At 36.3% G+C, this 13,589-nt stretch overlaps 1 protein-coding gene across 1 annotated transcript in view; it reads right to left on the bottom strand.

Annotated features, from left to right (window-relative positions):
• Positions 1–2,920: 2,920 nt before the first annotated feature.
• Positions 2,921–13,589, bottom strand: part of dpydb (dihydropyrimidine dehydrogenase b) — a 175,159-nt gene continuing 164,490 nt past the window's right edge. Inside the window, exons 21-23 of the mRNA XM_081373345.1 lie at positions 5,925–6,074; positions 3,865–4,005; positions 2,921–3,455 (exon numbers count right to left, since the gene is read on the bottom strand). Coding sequence (XP_081229471.1) covers positions 3,291–3,455; positions 3,865–4,005; positions 5,925–6,074 — 456 coding nt within the window. The 3' untranslated portion in view covers positions 2,921–3,290. The remainder of the gene's footprint in view (positions 3,456–3,864; positions 4,006–5,924; positions 6,075–13,589) is intronic.

Genomic DNA, 13,589 nt, shown 5'->3' with positions numbered 1-13,589 from the left:
AGTGAAAAGTTAGTAGTATACTTGTATATCAGAGCAATCACAGAAATACCCGTTAGGTAAAAGATGTTCTGGTGATCTTGGTCCATTGGGTCTGATAATAAGATGTTGTGGGGTTACTGTGGTGAACCCTAGTGCAGGCATTTTAGAGCAGTATTAGCTTTCATATGTAACGTTCATAGCATGGTACCCTCTACTGGTTAGCTTATGAAATTTCTACTTTTTACAAGGCCTAGTGTGGACCAAAAAAAAGGTCTTTATATGAAAAAAGAGAATTTTTTTTTTGTGTGTGTGTTTAAATAAATCAAGATTTCTGTCATTTTCTCCAATTCAGGAATAATCAGATTGTGAGAAGTACAAGTAGTTTTAATACAGTTTTTTTTTTTACAAAAACATTTTATGTTATTTTTTTGTTAAAACGTTGAAAGAGTCACAGAAGTGTTCTTTTGCGTGGAAAATATAATTTTCTGACATAAAGGTATAGTTCACCCAAAAATAAATAAATATAGCGCTATAGCTATAAATATAAAGCTATATAGAAATATATATTTAAAAAATCTAATAAAAACAAATTTACAAAAACTTATGCCTCATGCAATTCCAAACCAAATCATAGAAAAGTGATCATGTCTCAATTCATATGGATTAGTTTTGCGATCTCTTTGTGAACTTTTTGAAGAGTGGTAGTGGTAGTTGCATAGATGGTCAATGGAGGGAGAGAAAATGCTCAGATTTCATTAAAAATATCTTCATTTGTGTTTCGAAGATGAACGAAAGTCTTTGGAACGAGATGAGGATGAGTAAATGATGACAGAATATTCATTGTTTGGGTGAACTAACCCTTTAAACTAAAATTAAAACGAAAACTGAAAATATAAAAGCAACATTCTTTATTAGAAATACTGTAATAGTCACTTTCATGTCATTTTAAACTTGTATGATTCTCTTTTTTTTCTGTGGAACAAAAGATATTTTAAGAAATGTGAGGTTTTTTTTTTACATACAATGGAAGTCTATGGTAACCAAAACTGTTTGGTTCCCAGCATTATTCAAAATATCTTCTTTTGTGTTCCACAGGTTTAGAATAACATGGGGTTTGAGTAAACAATGCTTTTTGGGTGAATAGACCTTATTCACAGCAGCACCATCTTTGATTTTTAATGGGAATGTAAGCAAGGCTGTGAGGGACAGACATGCATCTCTTCAATGGGCTGTACTGTTATTTAATGTGTTTTTGGATTGTTCTGCTCATGAAACACTGGAAAAAATATCTTTCCAAGAAATTTCAGTTGACAAAAAACTCCCGACAATATAAGCTGTGGAAGTAATCTAGGAGCTTTGTACAGATTTTTACAGCGCATGCAAGTCTATCCCTCACAGCCTCACTTCATACCTGTCATTACGCTGCTCTGAATAAGGTATATTACCCCCTTAAGAATACTCTAATGTGCTATTAGGAAGTCCTGCAATTACGTTAAATTATGACATTATGATCACATCATTGTTTTTTAATAAACATTTATAGATTGCAGAACATTTTTATTTGCTTTTTCTCAACCTAACTGAGCATTGAGTACATCCAACTCATTCAGTTCTGTATATGTCTGAGAGGAAGAGCCGTCTCCATGTGCCTTTCGAAAAGACATGGACATTATGTCACATGTAGGCGTTACGACGGAAAGGTCAATATTATTTTTCTAATACGGCACTCAGGAAGGGGAGCAGGAGGAGAAAAGAGGGAGTGCTCTCGCTTGTCTTATTAACATTTATGAATAATTTAACCTGGCACGCCTGGCCATGGTTCCAGACACATAATTTCTTAATTGCAATCAGAGGGAGGAAGTAGGTTGATGCACGGTGATGTATGAATGACAGGCAGGGGAAGAGCTGCTGCTTCTCCAGCACACAACGATCACTTTGACTTGTTATTGACCTGATTCTGTGCGTATATAAAGGATTTTGTCTCTATATTTAAAAAATAACAATTTAATATCAGGCAATGAAATGCAAGTAATAACTTAAAAGTTCTTTAAAAAGTATCTGTGATTTATGTTTTTCTTTCAAATGCTGTTCTGGTAGCTAATAATGAGTGCGCTTAAGGGACTTCAGTAAATTTGCTGAACCTTCTCGTCGTGCTTGGCATGGTTGCTAATTTTTCAAAGGCAAACATTTTTACAAAGCAAGTTAAGTCTCAGCCAAATTAATGGAGCTTTAGATTTATGGAGGCCCGCTTTTCTTTCTAATCCCTTGTTATTGTGCGGCAATAACAAATGATGAAATAACTCTGACATGTCTGGCTGCTGTTTTTCAAAAGCAGCGTTTTCCTGCATTTCAAACGCCAAACCACTCAGAGAAGGAGCGGTCTGCATCACGGAGATGAAAACGATAGCATTTTAATTAACTCCGTCTACAGCCTTGTCCACTGCACCCAATCGGATGCTTGTTCGCAGATGTAACAATTATAGGAAGATCATATTAACACAACAGAGACTGAGCATAAATCTTTCAGACGGTTTATATCAGCTCCAATGAATGCTTTGTTTTGCAAAACAAATCAATTGGGACATTAGAGGAACCGTTCTAAACATCATTAGAACGATTTGTTCTGCTTGTGTTTAAACCTAAAGCTGCTCTTCAAGAGGCCTAAACAATCTAACTAACTGCAAATGAAGCCGTTTAAACTTCATTCAAATTAATTATGGCTCACACTTGAAAATGATGTTTTTGGAGATAATTAGCTGATCGTTAGAAATCTATTTATACATAAATACGTCTTGTGATTTAATTACTGACAAATATTAAACAGCAAATCTGCTTTATAAATAATTATTAGATGTTTCATTATTATTAATCACAGTTAGCAGTCATAATTCATTTCCCCCAGTTTCCAAAATGTGTATTGTGAAAATGAGACTTCAATACTGTCAATTATTAATGCTCTTGCTTTAGCATTTATTTATTTATTCATTGTCATTTATGTCAGAGATAACAAAAGCACTTAACCATCTTTCTCAGTCAATCCCCCCCTTGCACTTTTTGATTGTTGTATCTTATGGGAAAGGGACAAAAAAAGGCACTGTGTTGTTTCGAAATTATGCAACTCTTTTGTGCCAGCACAATTATTCTAGCATAACTGGCTTGGGAATATAAAGCAATTATTTCTGCTGGCTAATTATTCGTTTTCATAATAAAGGTAATTTTTCACACAGCAATTATAAGTGGAATCGATGCTTTGAATGAGATGTCGCTCTTTGGTTTTCTTTCTCTCCGGTCAGGTGAAGCGACAGTGTGCTTTAGTAAATGGGATTAACAGGCAGGCCCCTCTTAGGCACGTACGGCGTTGTCCTGGTAACCATTTTGATGCAGTCGATGATGGGGCACACGCTCAGGCAGAGAGTGCAGCCGGTGCAGCTGTCCATGATTACAGGAAGATGGGTCTCAGGGTCAAACTTAATAGCCTGCAAAAGAAGAGGAAGGGGAGGGAAAAAAAAGCTATTACATTAGAGCAATTATCGTCTCTCCATAGGAGGATTTCCCCACTCTTGGGAGAGCTTTTCATGGAGGTAAAAAAAGCAACAGCAATGACAGCAACGAGCCCAACAGTGCCGTTCTTCAAGGGAAGTAGCTGGGCTCCTTCATTGCGCACCGGCTTTATTAATTTCAGACTGCATTTGGCTCTTTATGTTTTCCAAATGCGGGGCCAAAGGCGTTGAATGAACTCTCCAATCGAGTGACCTCCAAAGACAACATTTAATCTGAAAACATTTGCTAGCTTACCATATTTCAGCAAATGGAATCCAGTAGTAATTGCTTTCCCGTAAATAGCATGTGCCATAATGAGTAATTATCTGATCTGTGCGTCTGTACCTGGTAGCCCGAGTCATTGCAGGTCATGTAGCACTTGCCACAGTTGATACACATCTCTGGATCGATGAGGGCCTGCACTTGTTCTGTGTTGTCCAGCTCCTGGTAGGCGCCAATATGCTTCAGCGCCCTGGCAATCACGTCCTTTACAGGGAGGAGAGGAAGGGATTAAAACGGAAAGAGCGTCTCAAAGAAACAGTTTGAAAGGCAGCATTCCGTTCTTAAGTTAGCTTAATTAAATCTGCGCTGGAAGGAGCGGATTGGTTTTAAAGTCTGACTGGTAGTTTGTGATCTCCTTTCCTCCTAGAGATCCCTCACAGCATAATCACCTCGAGGAATAAAGCCTTTTAATGTTATGAGCAGCATCACTGCGTGTGCTACCAAAGACAGCGTCAGATTACAGGAGGACAGGCTGCTGGAAGTCTATGGTAACCAAACCTGTTTGGTTCCCAGCATTATTCAAAATATCTTCTTTATGATCCACATGTTTGGAATAACATGAGGTTGAGTAAATAATGACAGGATTTTTGGGTTTGTGCATTTGTGTACGTTTACGTATTGTATGTATTAGTTAGTGTTAATGTAGGGTGATTCATTATTAAAAAGGTGATTGAAAAAAAGAATGTAATTAATCATATCTCCTGACCTGTACATCATTTTTAATTAAACATGACATGTGTTATAAAATGTGCCACTGATACTGAAAAAACAGCAGGACACGATGCAGCAGTCATATGACATATGTGTACTTATGACAACAATTAAGTAATACAAAAATAAAGAATTAAAGGTGCTCTAAGTGATGTCATGCGTTTTTTAGGCCAAAACATTTTTTGTCACATACAGCAAACATCTCCTCACCATCCGCTAGCTGCCTGTCCCCTGAACACACTGTAAAAAAACCTGGTCTCTGTAGACACCCCAGGCTCCACAAACGGCAACAAAAACAAACTGGGCTCACCCGCACCACGAAACATAACAAACTGTTCCAGCCAATAACCGACAAGGTGGATTTGGGGGTGGGGTTTGGGGGATTAGTGCGCGGATGAGGAGGAGGGAGGGTCTAGCTAACCTCCGTTTTGTTTAACAATACTTTAAACGTCAACAAGAAGTGGCGTTACCCAACATCACTTAGAGTACCTTTAATAATCACTGAAACTAATTAATATATGTACACTACCGTTCAAAAGTTATGGGTCGGTAAGATGTTTTTGAGAAAAATCTCTTATGTTCTCTAGGGCAGCATGATATTAAAGAACATTTTTATATTCAACTTATATTTTATTTTTAAATACATTAAATATTTAAATATTAAAAACTGAAAATGATATAAACAAATATATATGTTTCACGTTCCTTTTGGGAAAAGAAAGCATCACTACAACTTCTGAAAGTGATCAGTAGTGTTTTAGCATTACATAAAAAGTAATGTCACAAATCTGACAATGTCATTTTAACATCAATGTAAAAAACAAAACAATATTTAAATACCAACTAAACTGAATAATCAAATGTAAAAATATGTTCATTTGCGATATTTCTATAATTTCAATTTATCGTGCAGCCCTAAAAACAGTATTATTGTGAAATATTTTTTTCAATTTAAAGTAACTGTTTTCTATTTCATATATTGTAAAATGTAATTAATTCCTGTCTTTCCAGTCTTCAGTGTCACATGATCCTTCAGAAATCAAATATGTTAATATGCTCAAGAAACATTTATTAGTATTATCGATGTTGAAAACATTTGTGCTGCTTAATATTTTTGTGGATACGGTAACAGTTTTTTTTTTTTTTTTTTTGATGAATAAGTTCACAAATTTAATTTATTGTAACATTTAGAAATGTCTTTACTGTCACTTTTGATCAATTAAATGCTTCTTTTAAATGTCAGTCTATACATACAACAGTAATCATTAGTAATATATTTGTGTATACATAGAATAATCAGCATATCATGCAATTAATTTGAATACAACTTGTAATTGACTGACAGCCCTACTATCCATGTATCGCTGGAAAAATGTAATGCCTCAAATAGCAAATGGTGATATGATACTTACTTTCACGCTGGGGACGGGTGTTTTGGGGATGTTAACTCTATCATCACTGGTGTCTATGATCACATTTCCACTGGCGTCTTTTAGGCTTTTCTTGTACTTCACCAAGGCTTGAGTCTTCGTCTGCAAGTATGGTCCAAAGCTAGGCAGACTCTTTTGGAGAGAAGGATGACAGTTGAAATAAGTTCAATTTAATCAAAGAAAGTATTTGAGAGATCAGTAGTTAATGTACTTTCAGGTAGTTTGAAAGATCATTAAACTTTGATTTGTTGAATTCTATATTTGTCTACAGATGTACATGAACTACTGATCTGTTCAGTATTCTATAATGTATGCTAATGACGTTTTAATTAAAGTTATTCGAAAATTAGACCAAGACAAGATTGAGATGGACGTCATGTGAATTCATATCCATATTTAAATAAAGCTCAGCTTTTTACACCAATCTAATCGAAAGTGTGCTAAAACATCCTTGCTATCACTTCCCACATCCATTTAGAACAAAAGTGGCTGTAGTGCTATCTTTGCCTCTGAGTCTTGCACACATGCCTGACCCTCCAGAGCAGCAGGGCTAAAGAGGCGATTCGTATTCACAGTCACACTCTCATACCGATGCACCGAGCCTGAGAGGTGGCCATAAAAGTGCCTTGAGGCTTCGTTTCTACAAAGGCCATTCGACAGGAAACGCCGGCTCCACTGACGAGAAATCAAGTTTGCCACAAAATTAGCCATCCTTTTAATGGAGCCATAAAGAGAATCTGCAATGAATTGTTAGGAAATCGTATAATACTACCGGTAATTGCACGGATTAGCTGGTCAAACTAATGGTTTGACACTAAAATGGTAATGAATGGTAATTTGAGGGAAATGGACTTATGGGTTGCTGATGGGCACCGCTTCCAATAACTGATATTTTCAGTTTTATAAATGCTCTTTCATGAAGAAGTCTTTTTTGGAGTTTTTTTGAAGGGGCTAATTATCATATTTATAATTTGAAACGTTCGAGCAAACACTGAATTGTCGTAATGACAGTTTCGTTTTGCATCTCTCTTCATGACCTCTATGTAAAAGAACGGTTCGGTTATTCAAGCATTTTAACAATACCCTATTACACCTTTCCCGCAACAAGTATTCCTTACAACGCCTGCCGCAAATCCATTCGTCCCAACGAGAGGACATTTAAATTGGTCTAGCATTTTCCCAGTCACACAATCTCCACAAAGCTGTCATCCACAACCCTTCATTTTCACCATGGCCAGATGGAAGCGTCTCCGCTGCAAAGCAAAAGAATCAAAACACGACAGGAAAGGATCAATTATTAGATGCCCGCGTCAAACTTCTCACAAGTCTCTCTTGTTTTTCGTTTTTTTTTATTTATTTTTTTTTATAGTAGCTGCCCGAAAGAGAGCGAAGGCCTTTGCTAAAGCAGGACCTATCAGAGAAACAAATCTACGGTGGCGGTGTTGACTGCAGGACTAATGGCCAGCTTGGGGTGGGGGGGGTGGAGGCTCATCCTCCATGTATTTATTTCCCTGTAGAGCTAACACTGGTGGCCCTGTTCTAATCCTGCATAAAAGCATTACTCTCTCAGGCACAGGCTGACAGTCTAATGAATCAAGCGCTCCAGCCCTGCAGCAGACAGTCTGAGGAACCCGTCGCGGCTGGGGAGATAAACGTACACACACTGACTACACACACAGACCTATTCTCATGCACGCAAAAACACACAGGCTAGACAGAGATATGTCATTAACAGTGCATTAGTCAAAATAAACAGAGAGATGACTGGCTCGCTTGTGAGACCTTGATTACATGGCAACTTTGAACGCTACTTTATTTTTTACGTGGAGACAGTTAACTATTCAAATAAACAGCCTACGGGTGTGGCATAATAATATGTATTATATGAGGTCTTTTTTGGCTTTTTTTGTGATAGTCAAGAGCAGACAGGAAATGATGGGGGAGATCACGAACACAAGCTGAACTTGAATGATCACCACAGCTCAACCACTAAGCCACATATGAAATAATATTACATTAAAAGTGCAACATATAGGTACCATATTGATTACTGGCCAATATTAAAGAGTTTTACATTTATCTGTTTCAGCCGTTACAGGTTTTTTAATTGTGCATGTGCATATACCCTATTTTTAATTTTAGATTTCCTTTAAAGGAGTCATATGATGCTTTTTAATGTTTAGTGTGTAATGTATCTGTTTGTGGATGTATACGATCTGCAAAGTTGCAGAGCTCATTGTCTCCCACAAAGTGATTTATTCCATCTAACAGGGAACACTGATCCAGACCTGCCTAAAACGCTTCGGTCGAAGTCCAGATATTACATTCTCAAATTCTACATCACAATGTAAAATATTAGCATAATGCCCGCAACAAAGGCATTAGCAAATAAAGAAAGCGAGGCTTTAGTGAATTGTGGTGTCGTCGTCAAGTCATTGAAAGGGCTGTGTGTTTGGATGGGAAAGCAAAACCGCTTTGTTTGGCCCTCTGAAAACTGATAAAATTAGGAGTTAAGAGGTTAAAATGTATTTATAAAGTTGTTTCTGAGCAGTAAAACCCAAAAGTTTGCTTGTGCACAGCGCATTTTACAGAGGCCAGCTTCTTGAACCCGGTGGCACGTTTCAGACAGACTGGGAATAAAGGTACTGCAATAATGTACTGTACAGTTTGTGAACAAAATGTTTATTGGACATTAAAACATGTTAACCTATTCTATTGCACCCATTAAACAAAATTATCATATGACCCCTTTAAATCCTAAAGTTTTTTAAAATTAACCTATTAACACTATGGTAACGCCAATAATAATTTATACTGTATAATAATTTATACTATCATTTTTATACTGTAAAAATTATAATGTGATGCCTAAATTTACTTGTAGCATTTATAACAATTGATTTGTTTTATTTTTATTTTTTTCATTTGATATCGGCCATTTAAAGGGTCATCAGACATGAAAAGTATTCATTAATATTCATGAATTGTTGAATAACTTTTGTTCAGTTACAAAGTGGGCGCTATAACACATAAACCACTGTCGTCCACTCAATCTGACTGATCGGAAAAGTATGAAGCGTGGAGCTAAAAAAAATATTGGTCTCATATGATTTAAGGCTTGTCGGTTAACATTGAATAGCCAATTAAAAATGTTTGCTTATCGGCTAAATTTAAGCTCGTGTTGGAAGTCCATGAGTTAAACGTATAAAAAATTTCCCCACAGATTTACAAACAGTATTTCTGTCAAAGTGTTTTTCACATGGTTTTACAAACTTGAGTTGAAATTATTTTCTGTTGCTACTAATCAACATGCCACAGATGCTGTCCATTCAGCTTTAAACACCATTTCTTCAATGACACTATATACAATACTCAATTTCAGTTTTCTTTTTAGCCTAAAAACAAAAAGCAAATCTGCTGTTCCAAAACGACACAAGAACTTTCAACAGGACAAACATCTATTCTAATACACAGCCCACACAGACACAAGTGCCATGAAACAGAACCAACAACACTCGATCACGCCTCACTGGCTTACACGTCCTTCTCAAATCTCACCAAAACCACACACAAAGCAACTGACCACCATTTTGCCTCCGGCAGTCTTGTGAGTAAGTAGCGGGCATTTAAATGGAAACCAGCTGAAATCCCCTACGCCTATTATAACTTCATGTCTTCCAGACGCAAACTGCAGTCTGCCCGACTCACAGCAACCCATTCAGTCCTATTAGATGAGCTCTTCCTCTCTCGCTCTCTCTTTCTCTGTGTTTTCTGTTTAGCGACGAGTCACGGCGTATCTGCTTTATGCTAATTCACTCTTAGATCATTCAAAGGATTCAAAGGAGAGTCTACAAAGCAATACACTTAACAATGAAAAAGAAATATAATGATAGGAGTATTCACAAAGAATGTTTTTCCTTTCACAAAGAAACACTGAAAGAAAAAGAAAATGCCATTTGCTTTGGGCGTCTGCTAAACAGACAGGTTGAATACTTGCATATAAAAGCGAGCACACTAAATAACAGTTATTCAAACATGTTGGTGGAAAAGGAATCTTGCCTTTTTCTTTCTTTCTATTGAGATGGAGTTTTTTTTTTTTTTTTGCTGGTCCACTCCACGAGGAGTGCTGTTTTAATGAGAGGAGCTACACGCACTGCCAAATCTCATGTCCCGGGCAACCAGAAAGCCTCTGCTAATTAGATGCAGAGCTTTCCAAAACACAGGGCTTGTCAATTCTCCCATCTCCCCTCTGGATTATAAATCAAGAGTGCAGTGGAGGAAGGAGCGCACATTATGTCAGTGTGGGCTGAGTGATTTAAATTATATGAGAATTAGAATGGAAGCCCGGCCTCCTATGTTCTGTAGCATTACGCCGTGGCCGAGGGATTCGGCGAGAGAAGCGTTAAGCTTTATCCTTGCCTTGTAATGGCCGCTAATCACACTTTAAGAGTTAAACAGACCTATGCTACGGAAAGCATATTTCAGTAGGACATCAGTTGAATCGTTATTGTTGTCTAGATGTGACTCCCTAATGCTTACACTTATAAATCCTACTGTATCATATTTGGTATGTTAATTTCAAAGGCCTCTAAATGATCAATATGATCAAACCTTTGCGAAGAATCTGTTGCACACAATCTACTGCATGCCTTCTGTTTTCTGATTGATAGTTTATACTTTGTTAGTAAAAGTTATTTTTAGTCAAATTGAAAGTCTTTTTAGTATAATCGTAAAAACGTCCCCCGTCAGGTCGTGGGACACGCCTTTTTTGCTATGAAAAGTAAATGTAAGAACAAGTGATAAACAATTACTGGACTGAAGCAACTTGAGTTAACTTGATTTTTTTCAATCATCATTATATTGCTTTGCATTATATGTAAAAAACTTTGATAATAAAACTAAGCATTTAAATATCATCTTACTAAGACATACTGGGAAATATAGTGACAACTAATTTTTTATAAAAGTTTTATGTAAGTACTCTAGGGCTGTCAAACGATTAATCACGATTAATCGCATCCAAAATAAAAGTTTGTGTTAACATAATTTATGTCTGTACGGAGTATAATTATTTTCTATAATACACACACATGCATATATATATTTAAGAAAATGTGTTATTTATATATAAAATATTTATATATAATATAAATTATATATAATATAAATATATACACAGTATATACATGCAAATATTTCTTAAATATATACATGCATGTGTGTGTATTTATATATAGAAAATAATTATACACCGTAAACACACATGTATTATGTAAAAACAAACTTTTATTTTGGATGCGATTAATCGCGATTAATCGTTTGACAGCCCTAAAGTACTCTGCTATACTGTTATAATGATCTCACTGATTTACATTACAAGCTATCAGATCTTTGTTTTTGGCCATATAAATATCAGAAACTGATCAAAATTTTAGGCCTCTGAATGAAATCGAGGTGTATTTTCTTAGTATGAGCTCCATATTCTCCTACATCACAATTTATGAGCCATGAAAGCCTGATGTATCAAATATGATACTCAAACACATATGCAAACTTTTTTATATATATATATTTTGTCTTAAATGTTCAATAAACTGTTCTATTTAATTCCATTTTTTTCTGACTATTATTTCACATGTCAGGCTTTATAAGTTCATAGACGATGAGGATAAAAGCTCTTACAAAACTCAAAGCTATTTTTTTAAACACCAAACAAAGTAGCTTATAATCAGTGTAACTTCATTATTTAAAGTTTGGCTTTTAATAGCACGTTTTCAATTTACAGGATCCTCTTATGTAATGGCACTAAATAATACTGTATAAAAAAACAAAACATTAATCCCCCAAAATCAATTTAACGTAAGGAGCTCAGTGCTGGTATCATGGTGGGCATTGATCTCTGCACTTTAATTGGCTTCAGGCAGTGAATTTGCTTTCGTTTGGCACAGAAAGAAATAATGTATTAGTCAAGACCACACATCTCTTCTTGTGTCTCCTCTCATTAGGGTGTAGAGATAATGGAAACCTTTTGCCAGTGTTCTCACTCCATTTCTGAACAACAGCAAACATTCAGATAGCCGTGCGATTTTGTGGAATCCGCTTTACACGCTGTTTTTATTTTCTTAAGGAATACAGAGTTCCTTAAAATTAAACTTGTAACAGCTCTCTAAAGCAAACCAAAACTTGTGTGACCAGCATGATTTGGACCATAAAAAAGACAGAAGTATCTCACAAAAATGACTATAAATCACACAAAACACACATACACACCAATTCATAAGAAATGAGTAGAATTTTTCCGTTTCATGTTCTTTCTCAGTACTTGGGTTATAAATTCAGCTAAGAATATCTAAACATCATTAAAATAAGATAAATATACTTAAGCCAAACTGCCAAAACAAAGACTTCTTTATATATATTTTAGATCAGAATTAATAAAATGATTTAATGTCTTAAATCTAAATATATAATATAATATAATATAATATATAATATTTTGCATAAATAATATAATATTTTGCATAAATGATGTAATAGATCATTATCTTCTAGCTACGTCGTCTATTTTTTGCAATTACAAGGTTTATCATCCTTATTATGACCGCCGCTAGCGTAGCTAGCGAAAGCGGTCATATAGGGATTGTCAAAGTTTTTTTTTTTTTTTTTTTCCTATCATCTAACTGAATTTTTCGTCAACGATACCAGGGACACCGAAGCACCGGGGAACATGAAATTTGGTGGGCATGTAGCCCCACTAGACTTTTACGGAAAAATTTCGTTTGGTCCCCGGGGGCCACTCCCCCCCCGCGCTGGGCCCCCCCAAACCCAAAAAATGCAGTTTTTCCTAAATAACTACCTGAACCGTGGCACCGAGGATGAAGAAATTTTTATCGTATGTTGCTCTTAAGGGCCCAGATCAACCTAGCCCATAATCACTCATTTGTGATTTGCGCCCCTCCCATAAAAAATGCAATATTATTCTGCTTTAATCGCCCCTATCTTCAGTTGAGATGTTCAGAACTGCACCATATTTCATGTGTATGATTAACTTGACATCATCTGGGGGTATGCTAAGTTTCGTAGAATTTCATCCATGGGGGGGTATAAAATAAATTCATTTATGTGCACATTTAGTGACTGTACACTCATCGGCCTGTAGATGGTGGTGTTTAGCGAAGGGTTGCTGGCTTAGGATGATACTGTCACACACACATGCAGGAATACAAACAAACGCAAGCATGCACACACACTGACATCCACACGCACAGACACACACCCACACACACACATACAAATCCACATGCACAGACACACACACACAAACACACACGCGCACACACATGTACGCACGCATACATACACGCACAGACACAGACACACACACACACACACACACACACACACACACACACACACACACACACACACACACACACACACACACACACACACACACACACACAGACACACACTATGAATACATTTCATCAGCGTTATGGACATAACATGAAATACACACACTTTACAAGTGTCCTACAAACTCTGTGAATTATTAAACAAACTGCCGATGTAGCATGAAAAAGACTTGCTTGAACCTATTTTTTACAGTCTATGGCTTGAACACAATAAGTGTGTTTTTGAAACTCA

This window comes from Scardinius erythrophthalmus (assembly GCF_964197995.2).
Source record: "Scardinius erythrophthalmus genome assembly, chromosome: 9".
Taxonomy (NCBI): domain Eukaryota; kingdom Metazoa; phylum Chordata; class Actinopteri; order Cypriniformes; family Leuciscidae; genus Scardinius; species Scardinius erythrophthalmus.
This window is presented reverse-complemented; position numbering and strand designations above follow the sequence as displayed.